This window comes from Cydia pomonella, chromosome 28 (genome assembly GCF_033807575.1).
Source record: "Cydia pomonella isolate Wapato2018A chromosome 28, ilCydPomo1, whole genome shotgun sequence".
Lineage (NCBI taxonomy): Eukaryota > Metazoa > Arthropoda > Insecta > Lepidoptera > Tortricidae > Cydia > Cydia pomonella.
In genome coordinates this window covers 2,265,907-2,284,165 of record NC_084730.1, presented here as the reverse complement: position 1 = coordinate 2,284,165, position 18,259 = coordinate 2,265,907, and the positions used below count along the sequence as shown (strand labels likewise).

The window sequence follows — 18,259 nt, the reverse complement described above, 5'->3', positions numbered from 1 at the left end:
CCTAATGAACTTTATTGAGAGACGTTGAGTAGACTCCGTATGGAGCAAAAAGCTATGGAAACTTAGCAGGAGACAACTCCAAATTATAACAGGGGTGTTTACGGGCCATTATGGGGTCAAAGGGGATTTGGCCAGGATGGGACACTCCGACAACACCGATTGTCGAATGTGTGGTGAAGAGGAAGAGACAGTAACACACCTAATGTGTGCCAGACAAAGAATGAAGGACTTTGGAGCAGGCTATCTGGAACCAAAGGAATTCAAAAGGCTACCCATAAGCTCCATCATCCGGCACATGGAAATGGTCAAAAAAGCTCTTGAATAGCTAATGGGTCTTTCCTTAGGGGGCAACTACACAAAAGATCCCTATGGGTCGAAGTGTATCCGCAAGGGCCCCCGGAAATTAGAAGATAAGATAAGATAAGAGAGACGTTGACACTTATTGTCACGATGGCACTGCCAACTCTACGGCGCGAAGAGTTGACCTCTCATAGAAAATTAGAATTTCGCGCCTTTTACTGACAAAATGGGTTTTCCGGAGTATATTTTCTGTTATACTTTTTTTATAGTGAACCCGTGGAACTTGAGTTCCCAGCTCTGAATGTGGGCCTGAAACTACCCAAAACCATAGATGGCAGCTGCGTGTGCGTGCGCGCAGCTCGCTCCGAGGTGGACTTGTTAAGCGAGTCGTCCAGGTCATACGCGCTAGCTGCCGAAGTAGCCAACAGATATACAGGTTAGTTCTTTAATTTATAGACTGTTTATATCCGCCTAAATTCCGATGTCCTCTTAAAAGGACAAATGCTCATATTTTTAACTGGACCCGGGTATGTCCTTAAACTACGTCCAAAAGAGAGGTATGGGCACTGTGAATGTCATCTCGCTTAGTGTGGTAGGGCACAGCACAGCGGCTGTCATTTCAGATCTAGAGCAGAGCCCAACTGGGGAAGTACCTCCACCTTACAGAAAGCCGCAGCCAAATAACACTAGACCCTACTCATAGTGTTGTGTTCCTGCCGGGGAGTAAGGTTGCCAGAGCTCAATGTGGTGCGGTGAAATTTTCAAAAAAAAGAAAAATTTATGAACCTAGTTTTTAATTTGTTTTTTAGGTTAATGGCATCGTTCACAGACGTTTCTACTTAATACATTATTTTAACGAGCCTATAAAGTATCTCACTACTGGGAAAAGGCCTCCCCCCTCGACTTCCAACCTTCTCGAATAACTGCAGCATCCGTCCAGGCTGAGAAATGCGTCCAGGTCGTCCCACCATCTCCTCCTAGGCCGACCATGCCGGCGTTTACGTTGTGGCAGCCACTCCGTGGCTAGTTTAGCCCACCTCTATGGACGCATACGTCGTACATGGCCTGCCCAGTCCCACTTTAGCCTGGCGGTTTTGACCCCAACGTCGACGATGCCTGTTTTGCGCAACGTAGTGTTTCGGATCTGGTCAATCCTTTTCACCCCAAGCATGTTGCGTTCCATGGCTCTTTCGCAAACCTTTAGTTTGGTGTTTTGCAAAAATAGAATAATTAATTTACCTAATTAAGTCACTCTTGATTTAAAAATCCTAATTGTATCTAATGTTTATAAACCTGACCTGTTTTCAGACCTGTTCGTGTTCATGGTGAAGGAGCACATGGAGATGCTGAAGATCAAAGCGGAGCAGGACGCTATCCGGACTGCGTTCTACAAAGAAATCAACGCCAGGATCAAAGAAGTCGAAAATTTCTTGAAGGCCAACCAGTACGTCCAACTGATATTCATACGAGTACCTACACTTGAGTACCTACTTGTACTCAACTTAGAGGAAAGGGGACGGCCGCTTCCTCATACATACGTAGTCCCCATTTTCCCCTCTAGATATTAACGATTGTAATTTTAGGTAATTTAACTATAGATTCGGCTGTGGAATGAGTTTCGAGGTTTTCCCGAGGGGCTACAGTATGGGGTTCTTCAAAAAAGGAGTGTACAGGTTTTTAACCCTATACCAGGCTGACAATGACAGTTCAAAAATGACAATGGAATGTCAGTCTTACTCATCGAAAATAGAACACATGTTTGAAGTGCTTCATGTGGGAAATATATATCCCTTAGCCTGGTAAAGGGTTAAAGGGTCGGCAACGCGCATGTGATATCTCTGGTGTTGCAGGCGTCCATAGGCTACGGTGACTGCTTATCTTCAGGAGGGCCGTATACTAATTTTTAAATGGTTCTAACTCTTATGATAATTCAAAATTATTTACTAACCGGAACTCTATTTTCAACCCCTACGCTTACTCTGGTTATAATATTAGCGGAAAATCGTTGAGCATTAGACTATTTGTTTGCCGCGATATCTATTGTCGAGTAGCAGTACTGAGAGTTCCGCTACTCGATGCTAGATGTCGACTGCATAAATAATAAGCATTTTGGTACCAAAATTGATGTATGGAGTGAGCACTCTATTACTTTTTATTTCTCTATGGTTTGAGGCTAGATCGATGTGTGTAATGTGTAAATATACGTATTTATTTATGTTTTAGATACACAAAGAACGAGAAAGAAAAAGAAGAACTTGATAATCTAAACATGTCGGAGCCCCCATTAATGACAGACCCTAGAACCCTCATTGGAGAAAATAATGGTAATTGATATTTTATTATATTTTTTGCGCCTTATGGTGGTTAAAATCTGTCGGGTTATTCGAGCCCACGGTATACTGTTCGTAAAGGTGCGCCCAGACGTCTTTGACACTCTAATATAAGATAATAATTAATAATAATAGACACCTGAGGCCCTAAAGGTCTCTAGTGGGGGCCTAGAAAATATGACAAGCATACATCGACAAACATCAAAACCTTTTTAAATGACTATTAAATATTTATATTCCAGAATTGGCATTTCAAAAGTATCTTAAGAAATGTATGACAAGAACAAGAACTGGCGAAGTCCATCTTAGGAAATACAGGTAACCCACCACATAGTGTTGTGTTCCTGCCGGTGAGTAAGGTTGCCAGAGCTCAACGAGGGTGGGAGGGGGTTAGGGTCGGCAACGCGCATGTAACTCCTCCGGATACTGCCTATGAAGCCATTGGTTCGAGCAATCATCAAACATTTATTCAGCAAATAGGCCACAGGGGCACTTTTACATGTCAGATTTTTACAAGAAATATAAGTAACCAAAAAATACAAAATACAATTACTAATGTGGAAGCTGTGCTGATCAAGGGAAATCAGATTGAACAAGTGGCTAGCTTTTGCTATCTGGGCAGTATTGTCGACCAGAGTGGAGGAACGGAAGCTGACATTGAAACACGAATAAACAAAGCCCGAGCCGCATTCAGCCAGCTTAAACCTGTGTGGAACTCCTCTACCCTGACGAGAAGAACTAAAGTGAGGATTTTCAATTCCAATGTAAAGGCCGTGTTACTGTACGGGTGCGAAACCTGGTTTGTCCGCAAAGACCTAATGACAAAACTCCAAGTGTTTGTGAACAAATGCTTAAGGCAAAATCTGCAAATTTTTTGGCCTAACTTGATCACAAACGCTCACAATTTAGAACAATAATAACTGCATCAATAAATTGCTCTGATATTTAGATTAAGATGATATTTGTAAAATTTGACGATTTAAAAGTGCTTGTTGCTAGGCCTATTTGAATAAAGAATATTTTGACTTTGACTTTGACTTTGACTCACTTATGGAGAATAACCGGACAAGCACCCGTACATAAGGAGATCCAAACGCGCAAATGGCATTGGATAGGGCATATCCTCAGGAAGCCTGACACCCACCTATCCAAGGTGGCCCTGACTTGGAAGATGCCCGGAAAACGGAAACATGGTCGCCCTAAATCTAGTTGGCGCCGTTCCGTGGAGCAAGAGTTGGGTGTATTGGGGATGGGGTGGGAGGAGGTTACCCAAGCTGCCCAGGACCGGAGTCAGTGGAAGAAAATGGTTCGAGCCCTACACCCCAGCAGGGGGTAACAGGATGAAAAGAAGAAGAAGAAGAATGTGGAAGCAATGAAATATTAGATACTTTATTAGATACTATTATAAAAAATATAAACAACAAATACTAAAATTCTCCAGAGATGTAAGTGTCAGAGGTCAAATATAATCTTAATAAAAAAAGACCTCAGACCTTTGAAGACTTGAATTCTTATATAAATAATTATAAGACAAGAATTGAAGGTGCTGAAATTGTGATACAAAGAGAAGAATATTGTCAGTAAATCTTTTACATACAAAACTTCTACCACGCTCTATTTTATTTTGTACATATTACAATTTCATATTAACAATATTTATAGCAATATTGTGGCGTGTTAGGCGCAGAAACCACGTAGCGGCGTGGCACCGCTCCGCGGCGCGGGCCGGCGGTGGCGCAGTGCCAAGTTTTATATCGCGGTGTAGGTAAACCGCTTTGACCGGGTCTATGGACTGGAGCGACACTCCTCCTTTCGGTCGTTCTCGGTTCCGTTCGGCTCAGCATTTCTCCGAGCAATTATTAGGGTTGCAACAACTTGACGTCCCTTTGCGTGCCTAGCTAGTGGCTTGAATCAGCATTTCTCCGAGCAATTATTAGGGTTGCAACAACTTGACGTCCCTTTGCGTGCCTAGCTAGTGGCTTGAATTTTGACAACCCTAAATAACCGATAGGGGTAGTGCCATACATTAGAAAGGGACAGCATGATTCGTCCCGGTAAGAAGTGTAATTTCTGCACGGTAGTGCTATTATTTATTCTGTGCCCATGGCGCGGCACCGCGCGGTGCCGCGGCATAGTGAGCGCAGGCTGGGCCGCTTACCTACATCGTCATACAGTCAGCATCAATAGTAGTGGACGAAACAACGCGCCAAAAGTATCTGATATTCCGGATAACTTTTCCAAAAATAGATAACTCTCTAAAATTCACATTCTAAAGCATATCTTTTACAGTCTTCATATAATATAGAACCATCACTTTTTGTTAAGCTGTTATAGAATGGTAGATACTTTTGAAGCGTTGTTTGATCCGCTACTTTTGATGCTGACTGTACAAGGTTCCCGCCGCCCCGTCGCAGTGCCGCGCGGCAGAGCGGCGCCCCGTCGCCGTCGCCGTGCCGCGCGGCAGAGTGGCGCCCCGTCGCCGTGCCGCGCGGCAGAGTGGCGCCAGGCCGCTACATGGGTTTTACGCCTTAATTTTTTTGATTGTTCGTTATAGAATATGCGGAGGCACGTTGAACTTGGATCTGTTGATAGTGCCGCCTCAGCCCAAACGTCTCAGAAACAATGTGCTACTTTCAACATGTAAGTATACTAGCTTTACGATAGCTAGCTTTTTGACGACCGGTTTGGCCTAGTGGGCCCTGCCTACGAAGCTGATGATCCCGGGTTCAAATCCTGGTAAGGGCATTTATTCGTGTGATGAGCTGATGAGCATGGATATTTGCTCCTGAGTCATGGGTGTTTTCTATGTATTTAAGTATTTATAAATATTGATATACCTATTATATATATCGTTGTCTAAGTACCCTCAACACAAGCCTTGTTGAGCTTACTGTGGGACTTAGTCAATTTGTGTAATAATGTCCTATAATATTTATTTATTTATTTACACATTGACATACTACATCAGGGACGGGCCTTAGGCCAGAATGGGGTCAATACAGCGGTGTCACGCACACGAATTCGAGCCAATCGTGCAGTCTAACGTCACAAACGCGATTGGTCGATGAGTTCTCATCACGCGCGCGATTGGTCGCAACTAGTTGCGTTAGACTGCACGATTTTCTAATTCGTGAGTGACACAACTGAACTAGCACAGTTCTTAGTACCTGTTAGGCCCGTTCTTAGATATATGTAAATGGCGTTACATTATTATGATGAAGAATTGTTTGACGTGATGCCAACGGCCGCTTTATATCACCGCACCGCTCGCCGTCGACAGAGAGTAAAAGAGAAAGATCCCCAAAATATGCGATTTTCGGTTTTCGCCGTATGCCCCCCGTTGTCTATTCTCAGTACAAAATGTAATACTCAAGCCGTAGCCATTTTGGTGGTGGGCGATTAATTGAAGCTTCGATATCTGCACTTAAAATTAAAATCATAAAAATGCTAATGGATAATTAATACTTTATGGTATATAATAACTCGATTATTACAGAAAAGATTTTATTAGTTGGTTAAAAAACCCACACGCACGCATACACAGCTTGCCCACCACCTAAATGGCTACGGCTTGAGTATCAAATTTTGTACTGAGAACAGACAACGGGGGGCCTTGGTGTTACGTGTGTATATACCTATATACTTACTTTACTCTTTGGTATGTACAGTCAACCAATTTGATTCCTAGGCCACTATAGAACCATGCCATAATGACTTCTACGACAGCGCTTATTGAGTGATGCGTGTCAAGTATCTAGTAGTTAAAGCGACAAGGTTCTATAGTGGCCTAGATTCAAATTGGTTGACTGTACATAGTTATGTGTCAAACCGTAAACTGTGACGTCATACAATTTACAAAGAGCGTTTTGGGCGCGAAAGCATGGGTCAAAATATATTTTGTTAATTTAACATATTTAAAGCCGTTTTTAGGGCAAATGTTAAATTTTAGGACAACGTTTGTTATAGAACGTATTACAAGCGTTTCAAAAAATTGGAATCAACCCTAATGGTAGTTACGATTGATGCGAGATTGAGGGGTGCGGGGTGCAGCGCGTGCGGTGTCCGCGTCAAGAATGAAACAAAAAAGTAATCGTTGATCGTCGTGAACAGCCATACAATGTCAAAATTGTTACAATATTCATGATTGGACAGGTTTTTGTTGCGATTACCGATATTATCTTTGATTTAGTAATTCGTTATTATTATTTTCTATATTTCTTATTTTTAATATGAAAAAGGAGTTTTGTCTTCTTAAGGTATTTCAAATTTAATTATTTTAAGGCTGTACGTAACTGTTTCATCTAAACATATAATGAAACAAACGTGTAAATCCTATATACTTATTTATTTATAACATAAAAATAAAACTTACGTTACGAATAACTATTCAATATCACTATTAAAACATCGATTGTCACTAGTGACTAGTAACATTTTATTCGTTATATGATGATATGATTTATTTATCTCACAATATACAATTTCACTTAAAACTACGCGTGGTAAATTCTTAGGAATTCATATTGTGATTGTCAGTTTGTCTTACTTTATATAAATAGGAAAAACATGTGACAATTAATAGTTAATTTAAAATGACTAAAGTTTAGCAAAAACAAATATAGAATATAGCAAACACCCCTATAATGGAACAGGCACCACTAATGGGATGGTATAGACAAATCCTGTAAAACAAGTACCTATTTACGCTGACAACATTTTACCATAAAGAAAAGCCAAAGAGCTGCTTAAGTTTAATTTTTCATACGTGTTAGTTTGAAAATGAATGGCGCCATACATTCCATGACTGGAGCAAAAAAAACACAGTTTTTTTTGGTTAATAATATTGAAACCAATTACAGTAGCTTTCATTAAATACATAGAAAACATAAAGGACGAATTGGACATTCAACTTTTAAAGCGTAAAGCAGTAGAAATTTTGCAGTTGTCGGTGATATATCAAAAACACTCCAAATTTTCTCTTAAATGTTCCATGATTGGTGCCGTTAACATAAGTAATAAATCGTCAAAAATGTACGTGTATTAGGACGATCTTACGTCACTAACAATTTGCACGATTTTCTTCTGCCAGATTGATTTGCCAGACAGCATATTGTGAAAGTAAACCAAAGTAACCGAAATTATTGTCATATGATGATGTGTCATGACATCGCCGCATAGAAGATAATTTTAAAAACTGACATTTTATGTGTTGCCATATTTTTTGTTAGACTTTAAGCCTTATAAAACATGGCAACACTTAGCTAATATATAATAACTACATCTAAAAGTCACGCAAGTGAGTCATGCTCATTCTCCGGCCTCTACTCCTCCTAAAGAATTTTCTTAGCGATTGTCGGCGGCCTCGCTCGGGTAGACTTATATGTAGGCCTCGCCAGCTGATGGGCTAGGGGTTTGCTATGCAAGGCCAGGCATACATTTATTCGCTGACAGATTCATATTTCTTTGCATCCATACCCTCTCGTCTATGGTCACGCAAGGGAGTCATTCTCATTATCTGGCCTCCTAGCAGTGACACTCCTCCCGAGCCGCCTCCAAAAGTCCTTCTTGGCGCCGTCGGCGGCCTCGCTCGGGTAGACTATGTAGGTCTTAGTCAGCATCAAGTAGTGCAAGGTAGTTGGCCGCAGACGGCGTGGAATCTCTTCTAGAAGGACTAGAATGAGGTCTTCTCGTCGAGTTTCTAGAAGTCTGTGAAAGAATTAGGATTATAAAAAAAAAACGGGTTACACTCCGGGAGTGCCGGCAGAAGTGAAAACTTGAATATTAACGTTGTGCATTTTTGATATTTTGAAATGGTTGGGGAATAATTTTGAACGAGTTGCTTTAATTATCAGTATAAAAGTACTATCATTTATGTGGTAAAATACAATATTCATTTATTGCACTATAGTACACAAACATGACAAATTATATTACATTAAAAATTTAACACTTCAGAGCTATTACAATTATTTAACATTAAAAAGTTTATCTCTCAGAAAAATAACCATCCATAATTTCAACGACTCTTACACCATCATCATTACTAGAATCTCTAAAACTGATTCGTTAGGTTTATGGCAGCGATCAGGTCACGTATCCGTCTTACGAATTTTCAATCTGCCGACTCTGTCGGTCACATGACCTTTTTTTTCACATCACAAAAAGTGCACAAGCTAAGAAGTTTTCACTTAAAAAAAAACAGTTTGATTGGATAAGGAATCGTTGTACGAAATATCATTAGGTATTTATTTCCCGGAAGGGTAGGCAGATATCACGGATTTTCAGTTGCTGCGATCCTGACATACGTCTTTCGCTTCCTTCACTTTCATAACATTCCTCATACATGCTCGCCGGTTTAGGGTACTCTTGAATAATCTTAAACAGAGGCGGCATTAGGCGTGGGCGACGTGAACCACCGCCTACGGCCTCGCGGTCCGAGGGGCCTCGCGCCTCAAATAAGTACCTGTATCTCGGACACAACGTAAAAATATTCGTTATTTCTTGCGCCACCAGAGGGCCTCGCTAAATGTACCTTGCCCACATAATATTTTGGTCTTGCCCCGCCACTAATCTTAAATGACTTGAATTATTCGAGTAGCAGCGCTGCTTACCTGTGCTGTGCCAGGTGCATCTCAAACTGACACCACTGACTGAGCAGGAACTCTTTAGAAATTACAAGCATGATGCTCCGCGAACGGTCCATACAGGACACTATGTTCTCCAGGATTGAGAGGCCCACCTGCAAGAAAACTAATTATATTTTTATACACTGTGGACTGGGGAAAACCGGCAGATTCTAACCACGCATGCCTGAGGAGCAAAAAAGGAGTAAATTATTACCGCGACGGTATGTAAATTAACTAAAACTATTTACTCGAACCCGTTAATATTTAACCTTTTGAACGCCGCTTAGGATGTCATCGGACGTGCCCGTGTCGCCGCCTATACTAAGTAATAACAAACTGTGTAGTGCTTGCCACATAACTTACGATAAAATATTTTATTGTTTATAGTTTACAGTGATTAACTTCATTTTTTACAACCTTATCATTAAAAAAAAATATTATAATAATTAAATCACGTTTACCAATGTCTTTTTTATGGTTTCGTCCCTTTATTAATGGATTGAATCTGTGAATTTTACCAGCTATGCAAATTTATTGATGGACTTTGCTACATCACTATTATTTTTATTTCGTATCTGTGACGTCATGAGCGGTCTACTATTTCAGACATTGGCGAAGGCTTCATTGTATTTTCGTTGATAAGTTGACACTAGTAGGGAGAGGATTGATCACATTAGAAACGTATCGAATATGAAAATTTCAACGTTGTTTGGCATAATAAATCATAAAATTTTACACAGTAACACAATTCTTTGTTAAATAAATATTGTAAACTCAATATTATTATAGTATTCAAAGTTTTAAAACTACTAAACAGTACCTTCTTATATATTTTGTTGACCTAACATAACTTTGAAATATCGAGTAATCTACACCACTAAAATTTTCTAAGTTATATCTTTGACGTCACATGCGGTCTCATTTTTAAGACGACGGCGTAGTCTGTATTGATTATTATTGCGGAATATAATAACTTAGTAGGGATTACCGATGAACCACGATAACAGAGTCTCGCCTTATTTATCGATTCAAATATCTATCATCGATGAAAAAAACCGACTTCACGAAACCCTGGAAGGTAGGCACTAGTACAATTCAAATATATTTATTTCTAAGTTCAACTTTGAAAACGTCCAAGGACTCAATATGTCCAAGTGTCAAAATGTCCAAGGGTCAAAACATCCATGGAATCAAAATGTCCAAAGAGTAAATGGTAAAGTGGAACTGCTTGGATCGGGATCACAATGACAAGGATTAGGTACTCGATCATTTACTGCGAGGCCATCATGGCATGTCGTTTTCGTCTTCATTTTCGTCCGCTCCTTCTAAAATTCTAATTAATTCTTCAGCGGACGACATTGTAGAATAATAGACAACTTACGTCATAATTTTATAAGAACATATCGAAGTGATAAAATAGGTTAGCTAAGTAAGGTCAGTCGCATGCATAAATCTTACGTCGTAAATCTAAACATCGAATGAGAAAGTCGACGTAGATATTTCAATACCAATCATCGTCACATCACTGGTGTCTTTTAAATAAGACTTTGGCTACGAGACTTGGGGTAAAATCATACATAATCTAATGGTATAATTAAAGTTTATTTTCAACTAGAAAATATAATAAAATCAACAGATCAGTCTCACTGTTACTTAATTAACAATTACTGCGACTTACTTATGCAAAGAACCAAAGTAAACTTTATTAAAGTAAAGAATGTCTTGAGAAAAACATGAAAAAAAATGTCTTATTTATCAGACTGCGGCGACACGAGCTGGGTATTGATTGTCTGATATATCAGACTACGGCGGTCAAAAGGTTAAGTCATACTGAGCAACTTTTGTTATGGGGCCAACCCCGATATCACGAAATAAATAAACTTGGAAAAAATATTTGGCTACGTCGTACATTTTGGCTGGTCTCACGTTGAAAGTTTCCATGGGAGAGTCAACTTTTTTTCGTGATCCGGTGTTGTGTTGAAAGTTACTCAGTATGACCTAAATATTAACAGGTTTGGGTAAATGGTTTTAGTTAATTTACATACAGCCTAACCAATATGACAATCGTTCGCAGAGAAATGAAACGCTGTCTCTATCGCACTAACATAAAAATAAAAAAGTAAGAAAAAAGAAGGAAGGGAGGGAGAAAAAAAGCGTTTCGTTGCCTTAGCGCAAACGATTGTCTACAATCTGAAGTTACGTGAAAGTATTTCTCTTAGATAGGCACCAACTCGTGTGCGGGTGTTGCATTAGAACACAAAAATGGAGACAAAGACTAAGTTGAAAATACAGTCTGATGAAATGACGCAGAAAGATAGGAAACGATTAGAGGCTTTTGAGATGTGACTGTCGAAAATAATGGAGAAAATACGTTGGATGGAAAGAAACACGAACGAGGAAATGCTGCGAATTGTTGGAGAGTAGAGATATCTACTGAGAACCATTGAGAATAGATGAGACAAAATGATAGGTCACTTGATAAGAGACGACACATTCTTTAAAACTATATTAAAAGACACAATGCAAGCTAGAAGAGCAAGAGGAAAAACCATGAGCAAGCTATACGCTACCACTCAACAGAAAATACATATGTGTCTTACAGGGACCCAAAGGCCAGCGAGAACTGGCGCCTACTCCACTGACCAGAGCCCGGCTCTTAATTTATGATGATGATGAGATCTTGAAGTGTAGCAGCTATTCTAGGATCCTGAATGACGAAGATGTAGTAGAAGAAAAGTTACCTGAAAATCTCTCTCATGGAGACACACGCTGACTCCGCAATTGGTCTCCAAATGTGGCAGGAGCTGGTCAAGGATCCATCCGCGATCATCGTTACAATACGACACAAACACGTCGTAGTTGAAGATACGGGAGTCTGAAATTACACGGGAATTTTGCCTTAAGATCAAAGACTACACAGGCACCGCATTATGAAAAGTTTACAAAGTGGTGGTGAAATAACTCGATCAAATATTATATGTATATACTGTGGTTACGTGTGGATGAATCATATAGCTCGACACTACAATAAATTTTATTAAAACAATAAACTTTTCCGATAGCAAAATATTACACAAATCTGACAAATCATATATTTGAAAAATCACGTCTACTGATTGATCTGAGTTTAAAAGTCTATCTTGATGACAACTTAGATAAAGTTACATGTGATATAATAACAGAAACCCCCCCCCCCCCCCCCCAAATACTATATTTTAAAGGTACCCTTTTTCGTGGTTATGAGTTTTGAACTGCAAAGTTATCTTTAATGTAAGGAAAATATACATCAAAGACGAAAGGAATTAAAAAAAATTAAACTCACCATCTATAACCTTATCCTTATTAATCATACTCAAGAGCGCAGAATTCCTGACTGTTATGCAGAAATATCTAAAGTTCTTTCTGAACATAAACACGAAGACCAACACAGGAAATACGATGGCTGGAATGACGATCAAAGCCAGGAGTTTATTCCAACCTTTATCAATAACCACGTCAAAGTCCACTTCTCTAGACACCACATCGCAGCCCAACGGGTGTGAAAATGACATGTAGACCCCTTCGACCAACTGCATGCATTGATAGAGTGTAGGGCTGTAATCAAGTAGCACATAGCTTGCAGTTATGTTATCCTGGTATATCTCTCTATCACAATCATAATCCATTTCGCAAGCTTCACTGACGTTTGTTCTTTTATTAATAATAGCGTTATAAGACGCGAATCCTGTATGATAACTGCTAAACTTTGTCATGTTACCTCTTTCCTTGTATTGTGAACTTAGCCTACTTTGCTTTGTTGGTTCTTGGTCAGCATTTAAAGCAATTTCAAAAAGTTCTCTTGTATGGCAATTGCAAATGACAAAGTTCTCAGCGAATCCAAGATATTGTAAATTCTTGAAATCTTCTATCATGTTTACGTTTATCATGTTTATGTTATTTTTCCGCAACGATAAATACTTCAAGCGTGGCATGTAACTGAACTTAAGACCGATCCATGTAGATAATCTATTATTAGTCAAGTCCAGTATCTGTAGATTTTCCATTGTTTTTGTTACTTCTGTTGAAAGAAGATTGACCTCATTATTCTGTAAATTCAAAATCTCCAAACGTTTAAATCTTTCAAACATGTCAAGGGTGACTAAACCAACTTTAGTGGCGTATAATACTTCCAGGGTGTTCTCTAGTCCACTTAACGTGCCGTATTGGTTCAAAACTCCATTGTTTCCAGAAACATCTAAGAACCTAAGCGATGTGTTTTTAAAGATACCAGCACGTAACTTCGTCAACCCAGTCTCACAGAGCGAGAGTCTTTGGAAAGACTTTCCAAAACTATTAAACATCATCAAATTACTTTGAGAGAGACGTGTGAAAGAAAAATCCAATGAAACCAGATTGTGCAAATCTTCCATGACACCCAATGATTCTAGCACGAAGGTCTTATGGTTTCCGAAATCATCGTAATTGTAGTTCCTGCTCATATCTAAGTGGACTAAGTTGTTAAGGCCAGAGAATGCTTTGGCGTTGATGTAAAGTATACTGTTTTCAGACAGATACAAGGCTTCCAGCTTTTCCATGCCCTGAAAAGTCCCTGTGCTTAGAGTGGTTATGGCGCAGGCTCTCAAGTCCAATTCCCGAAGGTTTTTGAAGCGAGTGCCTTTAAGACCCCCGGGCCATAATGCAGCTGAAAAGATATAGACGTTTATGTCAAGGGTTTTATGAAGAAACATATTTTTTTTTTAATTCGTATGAGTTTTTTTTTATGGTAGAGGAGGCAAACGAGCAGACGGATCACCTGATGGTAAGCGATTACCGCTGCCCATGGACACCTGCAACACCAGAGGGGTTGTAAGTGCGTTGCCGGCATTTAAGATGGGAGTACGCTCTTTTCTTGAGTTTCAGGCGAAATATAATTTAAGTCATATCACAACAAAAGAAAAAGGCAAAGAAAAGGCCTGTGCGTTTTTGTGGGCAATTTGTAAGCTTACCTTTCCCATCCCTTGCAACAGAACTAGCTTTAGTGACGTTGATGAAGCTATCATACCGATCGCTGGTGAACTGATGATCTATAACTGATGATAATGATTTTAGGGCTTACCTGGTTGCGCTGTCCCTAAGGACACTAGGCCTTTCCCGGTGCCATATAAATTACTAGCATCTACTTTGACTGCGTGATGATTGATGAAATTGTCATATGTCCTTTCACGTGCCTCAAACTATCTTTCCAAACTTAACTTTCATCTAAGTCGGTTCAGCCGTTTAATCGTGAAGTAACAGTCAGGCAGAGAGACTGACTTACAGCAGGGATAATCTTACCTCTAGTATCGTACCCCATCCCTTGCACCAGAACCCTGGCTTCAGTGGCGTTGATAAAGCTGTCGTACCAATAGCTGGTCGTCTGGACATTGTCGTCCTTTTCCGTACAGGGTCAGGTACTCAATCTTGTTGGATATAGGGTTGTTATTATTACCTCTAGTATCGTACCCCGTCCCTTGCACCAGAACCCTGGCGTCAGTGGCGTTGATGAAGCTATCGTACTGATCGCCGGTGGATTGGAGATCGTCGAACTTATTTCCGTACAGGGTCAGGTACTCAAGCGTGTCGGCCAGACGGTTGTGGTTTAGGTCTTCTAACGAAAATACCTGAAACGAGGTATATAAAATTAGGTATTTTATTAGAAAAAATAGCCACATTTATTTTAGCTTGGTCTAAAATGCATTCGTATGTGTCCGAATGTTATCCTCTATAGTTCGCATTTGAGCTTTTTCAAAAAAAAATATCTAAGATCACAGATCCTGGTTTTGGGATTTTTTTTATTCAGAATCACTAGCATATTCAATCTTGATACTAAAAATGTTTTTATGAAAATTGTGGTTTCCACTCAGTTACGCTTCACGCTCATACAAGTGAAAACTTTTTCACACTAAATACGTTACGTAATGGAGCGGACATTTTGGGACATTTTTATGGTGGGATGGAGAATACTAATGATTCTGAGTAGAATCAGTCCAAGAAAGTCCAGAATTGTAAGAATCAGGTTTTAAATATTTATTTTAGAAATCGACCATTTTTCAAAAATCTTCCTTAATTTTGTGAGCAGGTTCTACCTTTTTTTCTCCTATTAGGATCGAAAGAGCTCATGATTCTGAGTAGAAATTCCAAAATTTGAAGAAAAATTCACATCATCAGGACTCTGATCTCTTTCGGCGCCCTCGTGTGTTCCCCGAGTTCAGACTGAAGCGACGCCACTGGATGTGCCGACTCCGAGATGTCTACTCGTATAGATGAGAGTATTGAGGTTTGAGTAAGTGTTATGTATTACCTCCGGTACCTCTCTAAGTGCACAGCGCGCCATACTCAAGACTTTGATCTCTCGCGACGCCCTCGTGTGTTGCCCGAGTTCAGTCTGTAGCGACGCCACTGGATGTGCTGACTCTGAGACGTCTACAGATAAGGGTTGAGCTGGAATATGAACAGCAAATTTTGTAATACTATTATGATGGACAGAAATTGAACCAAAATCGCAGAATAAATAATAGTACTACGTACAGAAGGTTCACTGTAAAACAAACCCCCTGTTTAGGTATATCGAACGGGCCCAAACGTTGCCGATTGGTCCGGGCTAAAGGAAAGGCGTGACATGGGCGTGTCTACCGTTAGGGTTGGCACTATCCGACCAAACCGAGTACCGTCACCTATTATTATGTTCTGTTTAAAATAGTTTAACACACTCAGCGAATAAATTAAGGTGACGTTCGGATCCAGACTGTACAAGAATTTCTGCGGCAGTATTGCAGCGCGACATTACTGCTGCAAATGTGAAAAATCCGGGCAGCGACATCGATTTTGACTTGTAATCGGCAGTATTGTCGCGCTGCAATACTGCTGCAGTTGACTGCATCACTGCAGGAAATATCATGAACGTCATTTTGTGGAAAAACATATTAAATTTGACATTTCTGAGAGTAATGTCGGCAGCAACACTTATATGGATGGTTGTTACTGGTTACCTTCGGGTTTCAGTCTGCCATTGTGGTCGACCCAGGATTGTATGTCGTTCATGGTGCCCGTCAGACATGCCTGCTGCAGCTGCCGCGGTTGCTGCCCCCATGCCATCGCCAAACAGTTGCATATTACACTTGAACATGCAAAAATACATGCTATTAAATAACCACGCCCTCTTTCAGACCCTATTTCACCACGCTTGATAAAACAACTGACAGAACCCAGACTTGTAAACATTACCCTTGTTCCACAAAACTATTATCATTAAATGAAAAATGGACAACTGTAACCAAATACCTGTCTGTTTATAAGCACTTTTATACAAAAACAGTTTACAAATGTCACTTGTCACCTGTCACTTAACATTTGTCACTCGACTTATGTCACTGACAAGAACTCTCAAGGGTTACTTTTATGGGTAACATATGATCAATTGTACCTTAAAAGAGCCGCATGCGACTCGCGAGCAGTGGTTTACCGACCCCTAACATATACTCTGTATCACTAGGTATTTGAATAAAAGTAAACATAATCTACCTTCAAATGGCTCCTTAAGCCAGCCAGATGAAAACATTACATGATCAAATAATGTAGGTTAAAGTCGACCTGACTAACAGATCCAGGCGGTTTTGTATTTGATTGGTTAACCAATAAATGTTCTAACTAGCCGAATTTACAAATTGTATACTTTTATTTGAGTATATATTCAATTCAATTCAATCCAAATGATTTATTTGTAAACATAGGTAACTCAAGATAAACACAAGTTAACGTTAGTTAGTTATAGAACTTATAGATGTAAACACAAGTTGGTTAAAAACTTACAAGACATAAATGTTCATGTTTTGTCATAACATTTTCACAGATACCGCTCCACAACACAACATTATTGACTACGATTTTGGTGATAATGACTGAATAGCTTTTATCGAACGATTATTGTTATCTTATCAATGTCAAAGACAAGGCTGTGAGTGGGATGGCAAGAGATATGTGGATAGTGTTTATCAATAGGAATTAGTTGTTTATTTTAATCAAACATCAAACATTTATCCAGCAAATAGGCCACAGGGGCACTTTTGCTTGTCCATTTTTACAAACAATAAAAATTACAAAAAAAACAATTACAAATATGGAATCGATGAATTAATAAATACTTTATTAGAGATGTATACAGTATACATCTCTAATAAAGTATTTTGACATTTAGAGATGTATACAGTATACATCTCTAAATGTCAAATTACACAAAAAACTATGATAAAAAAATAAAACCAAAAAATAATAAAATTCTTTAGAGATGTATAAGTCTCTTAAGTGTCAGAGATAAAATATAGAAAAATATATTAAATTATCCTTAGAGATGTAGAGGGTCTCCAAGGCTTGAATTCTTATATAAATAGGTAGTTAAAAGACAAAAAATTAAAACATGAAAAATAAAACATCGAACAAAATATAAAACATCGCGTCACTTTGAGACGTAGGGCTAACTTGGACGGCGCACGAACTCGCATGCAATTTTAGTTACATTGCGGACTATTGTACGAGTATAACCAATTCGGCCGATCAAATACCGCAATATAATGAAACTCGCATGCGAGTCCTCGCACCGTGTAAATGAGCCCGTAAATGTCTATAGTTCGTGTCATCCACGATGACGCGCAGAATTGTCAAATTTAACCTTTAACAACATGACAAGGCACTCGTCTTCGTGTATGATACGGTCTATAGGGAGGGTGCATGAACTGTAGGAGGCAGCACAGGAGCCGTCAGATTTTTGGCGCGAGGCGTAAATTTGATGTTTATTGTTCCGATGTAGTCCACAAGATGGCAGAACCTACAATGCACAAGAAAACACGTGACGAGTAAATGTACATGTTTATTGTTCCGATTCAGACCACAAGATGGCAGACCCTCCAACGCGCACGGTCCCTATAGGAACATGTTAACCTTTGATAAAGAAAGAACTGACATTACACAATAATACACTGTTTAATGGAC

The 18,259-nt window shown here is 39.5% G+C and overlaps 2 protein-coding genes across 5 annotated transcripts in view; one reads left to right on the top strand and one right to left on the bottom strand.

Moving 5' to 3' along the window:
* The window catches only part of LOC133533050 (dynein axonemal intermediate chain 7-like), a 47,700-nt gene that overhangs the window by 18,306 nt on the left and 11,135 nt on the right, over positions 1-18,259 (top strand). For all 3 annotated transcript variants that reach the window (XM_061871977.1, XM_061871978.1, XM_061871979.1), the window contains 5 exons: positions 570-736; positions 1,609-1,744; positions 2,524-2,624; positions 2,873-2,948; positions 5,185-5,270. In XM_061871977.1, the coding sequence (XP_061727961.1) occupies positions 570-736; positions 1,609-1,744; positions 2,524-2,624; positions 2,873-2,948; positions 5,185-5,270 (566 nt within the window). The remainder of the gene's footprint in view (positions 1-569; positions 737-1,608; positions 1,745-2,523; positions 2,625-2,872; positions 2,949-5,184; positions 5,271-18,259) is intronic.
* LOC133532997 (toll-like receptor 6) lies at positions 6,957-17,324 on the bottom strand. 2 transcript variants are annotated; one of them, XM_061871900.1, is made up of 8 exons: positions 17,084-17,324; positions 16,264-16,391; positions 15,576-15,715; positions 14,724-14,895; positions 12,579-13,937; positions 11,998-12,131; positions 9,242-9,369; positions 6,957-8,336 (listed from the first exon to the last, which is right to left on the bottom strand). In XM_061871900.1, exons 1-8 carry the CDS (start codon positions 17,098-17,100, stop codon positions 8,120-8,122), a joined length of 2,295 nt encoding a protein of 764 aa, XP_061727884.1. In that variant the 5' UTR covers positions 17,101-17,324; the 3' UTR covers positions 6,957-8,119. The 2 variants fall into 2 exon arrangements, with proteins under 2 accessions (XP_061727884.1, XP_061727885.1); XM_061871901.1 differs by lacking the exons at positions 14,724-14,895; positions 15,576-15,715; positions 16,264-16,391; positions 17,084-17,324 and adding an exon at positions 14,570-14,631.

Coding starts and splice junctions, on each gene's coding strand:
- LOC133532997 (XM_061871900.1), bottom strand. Junction 14,896..15,575: donor CACTTAGAGAGGTACCGGAG/GTAATACATAAC, acceptor ACCTCGTTTCAG/GTATTTTCGTTAGAAGACCT. Junction 8,337..9,241: donor ATGCACCTGGCACAGCACAG/GTAAGCAGCGCT, acceptor ATTCTTTCACAG/ACTTCTAGAAACTCGACGAG.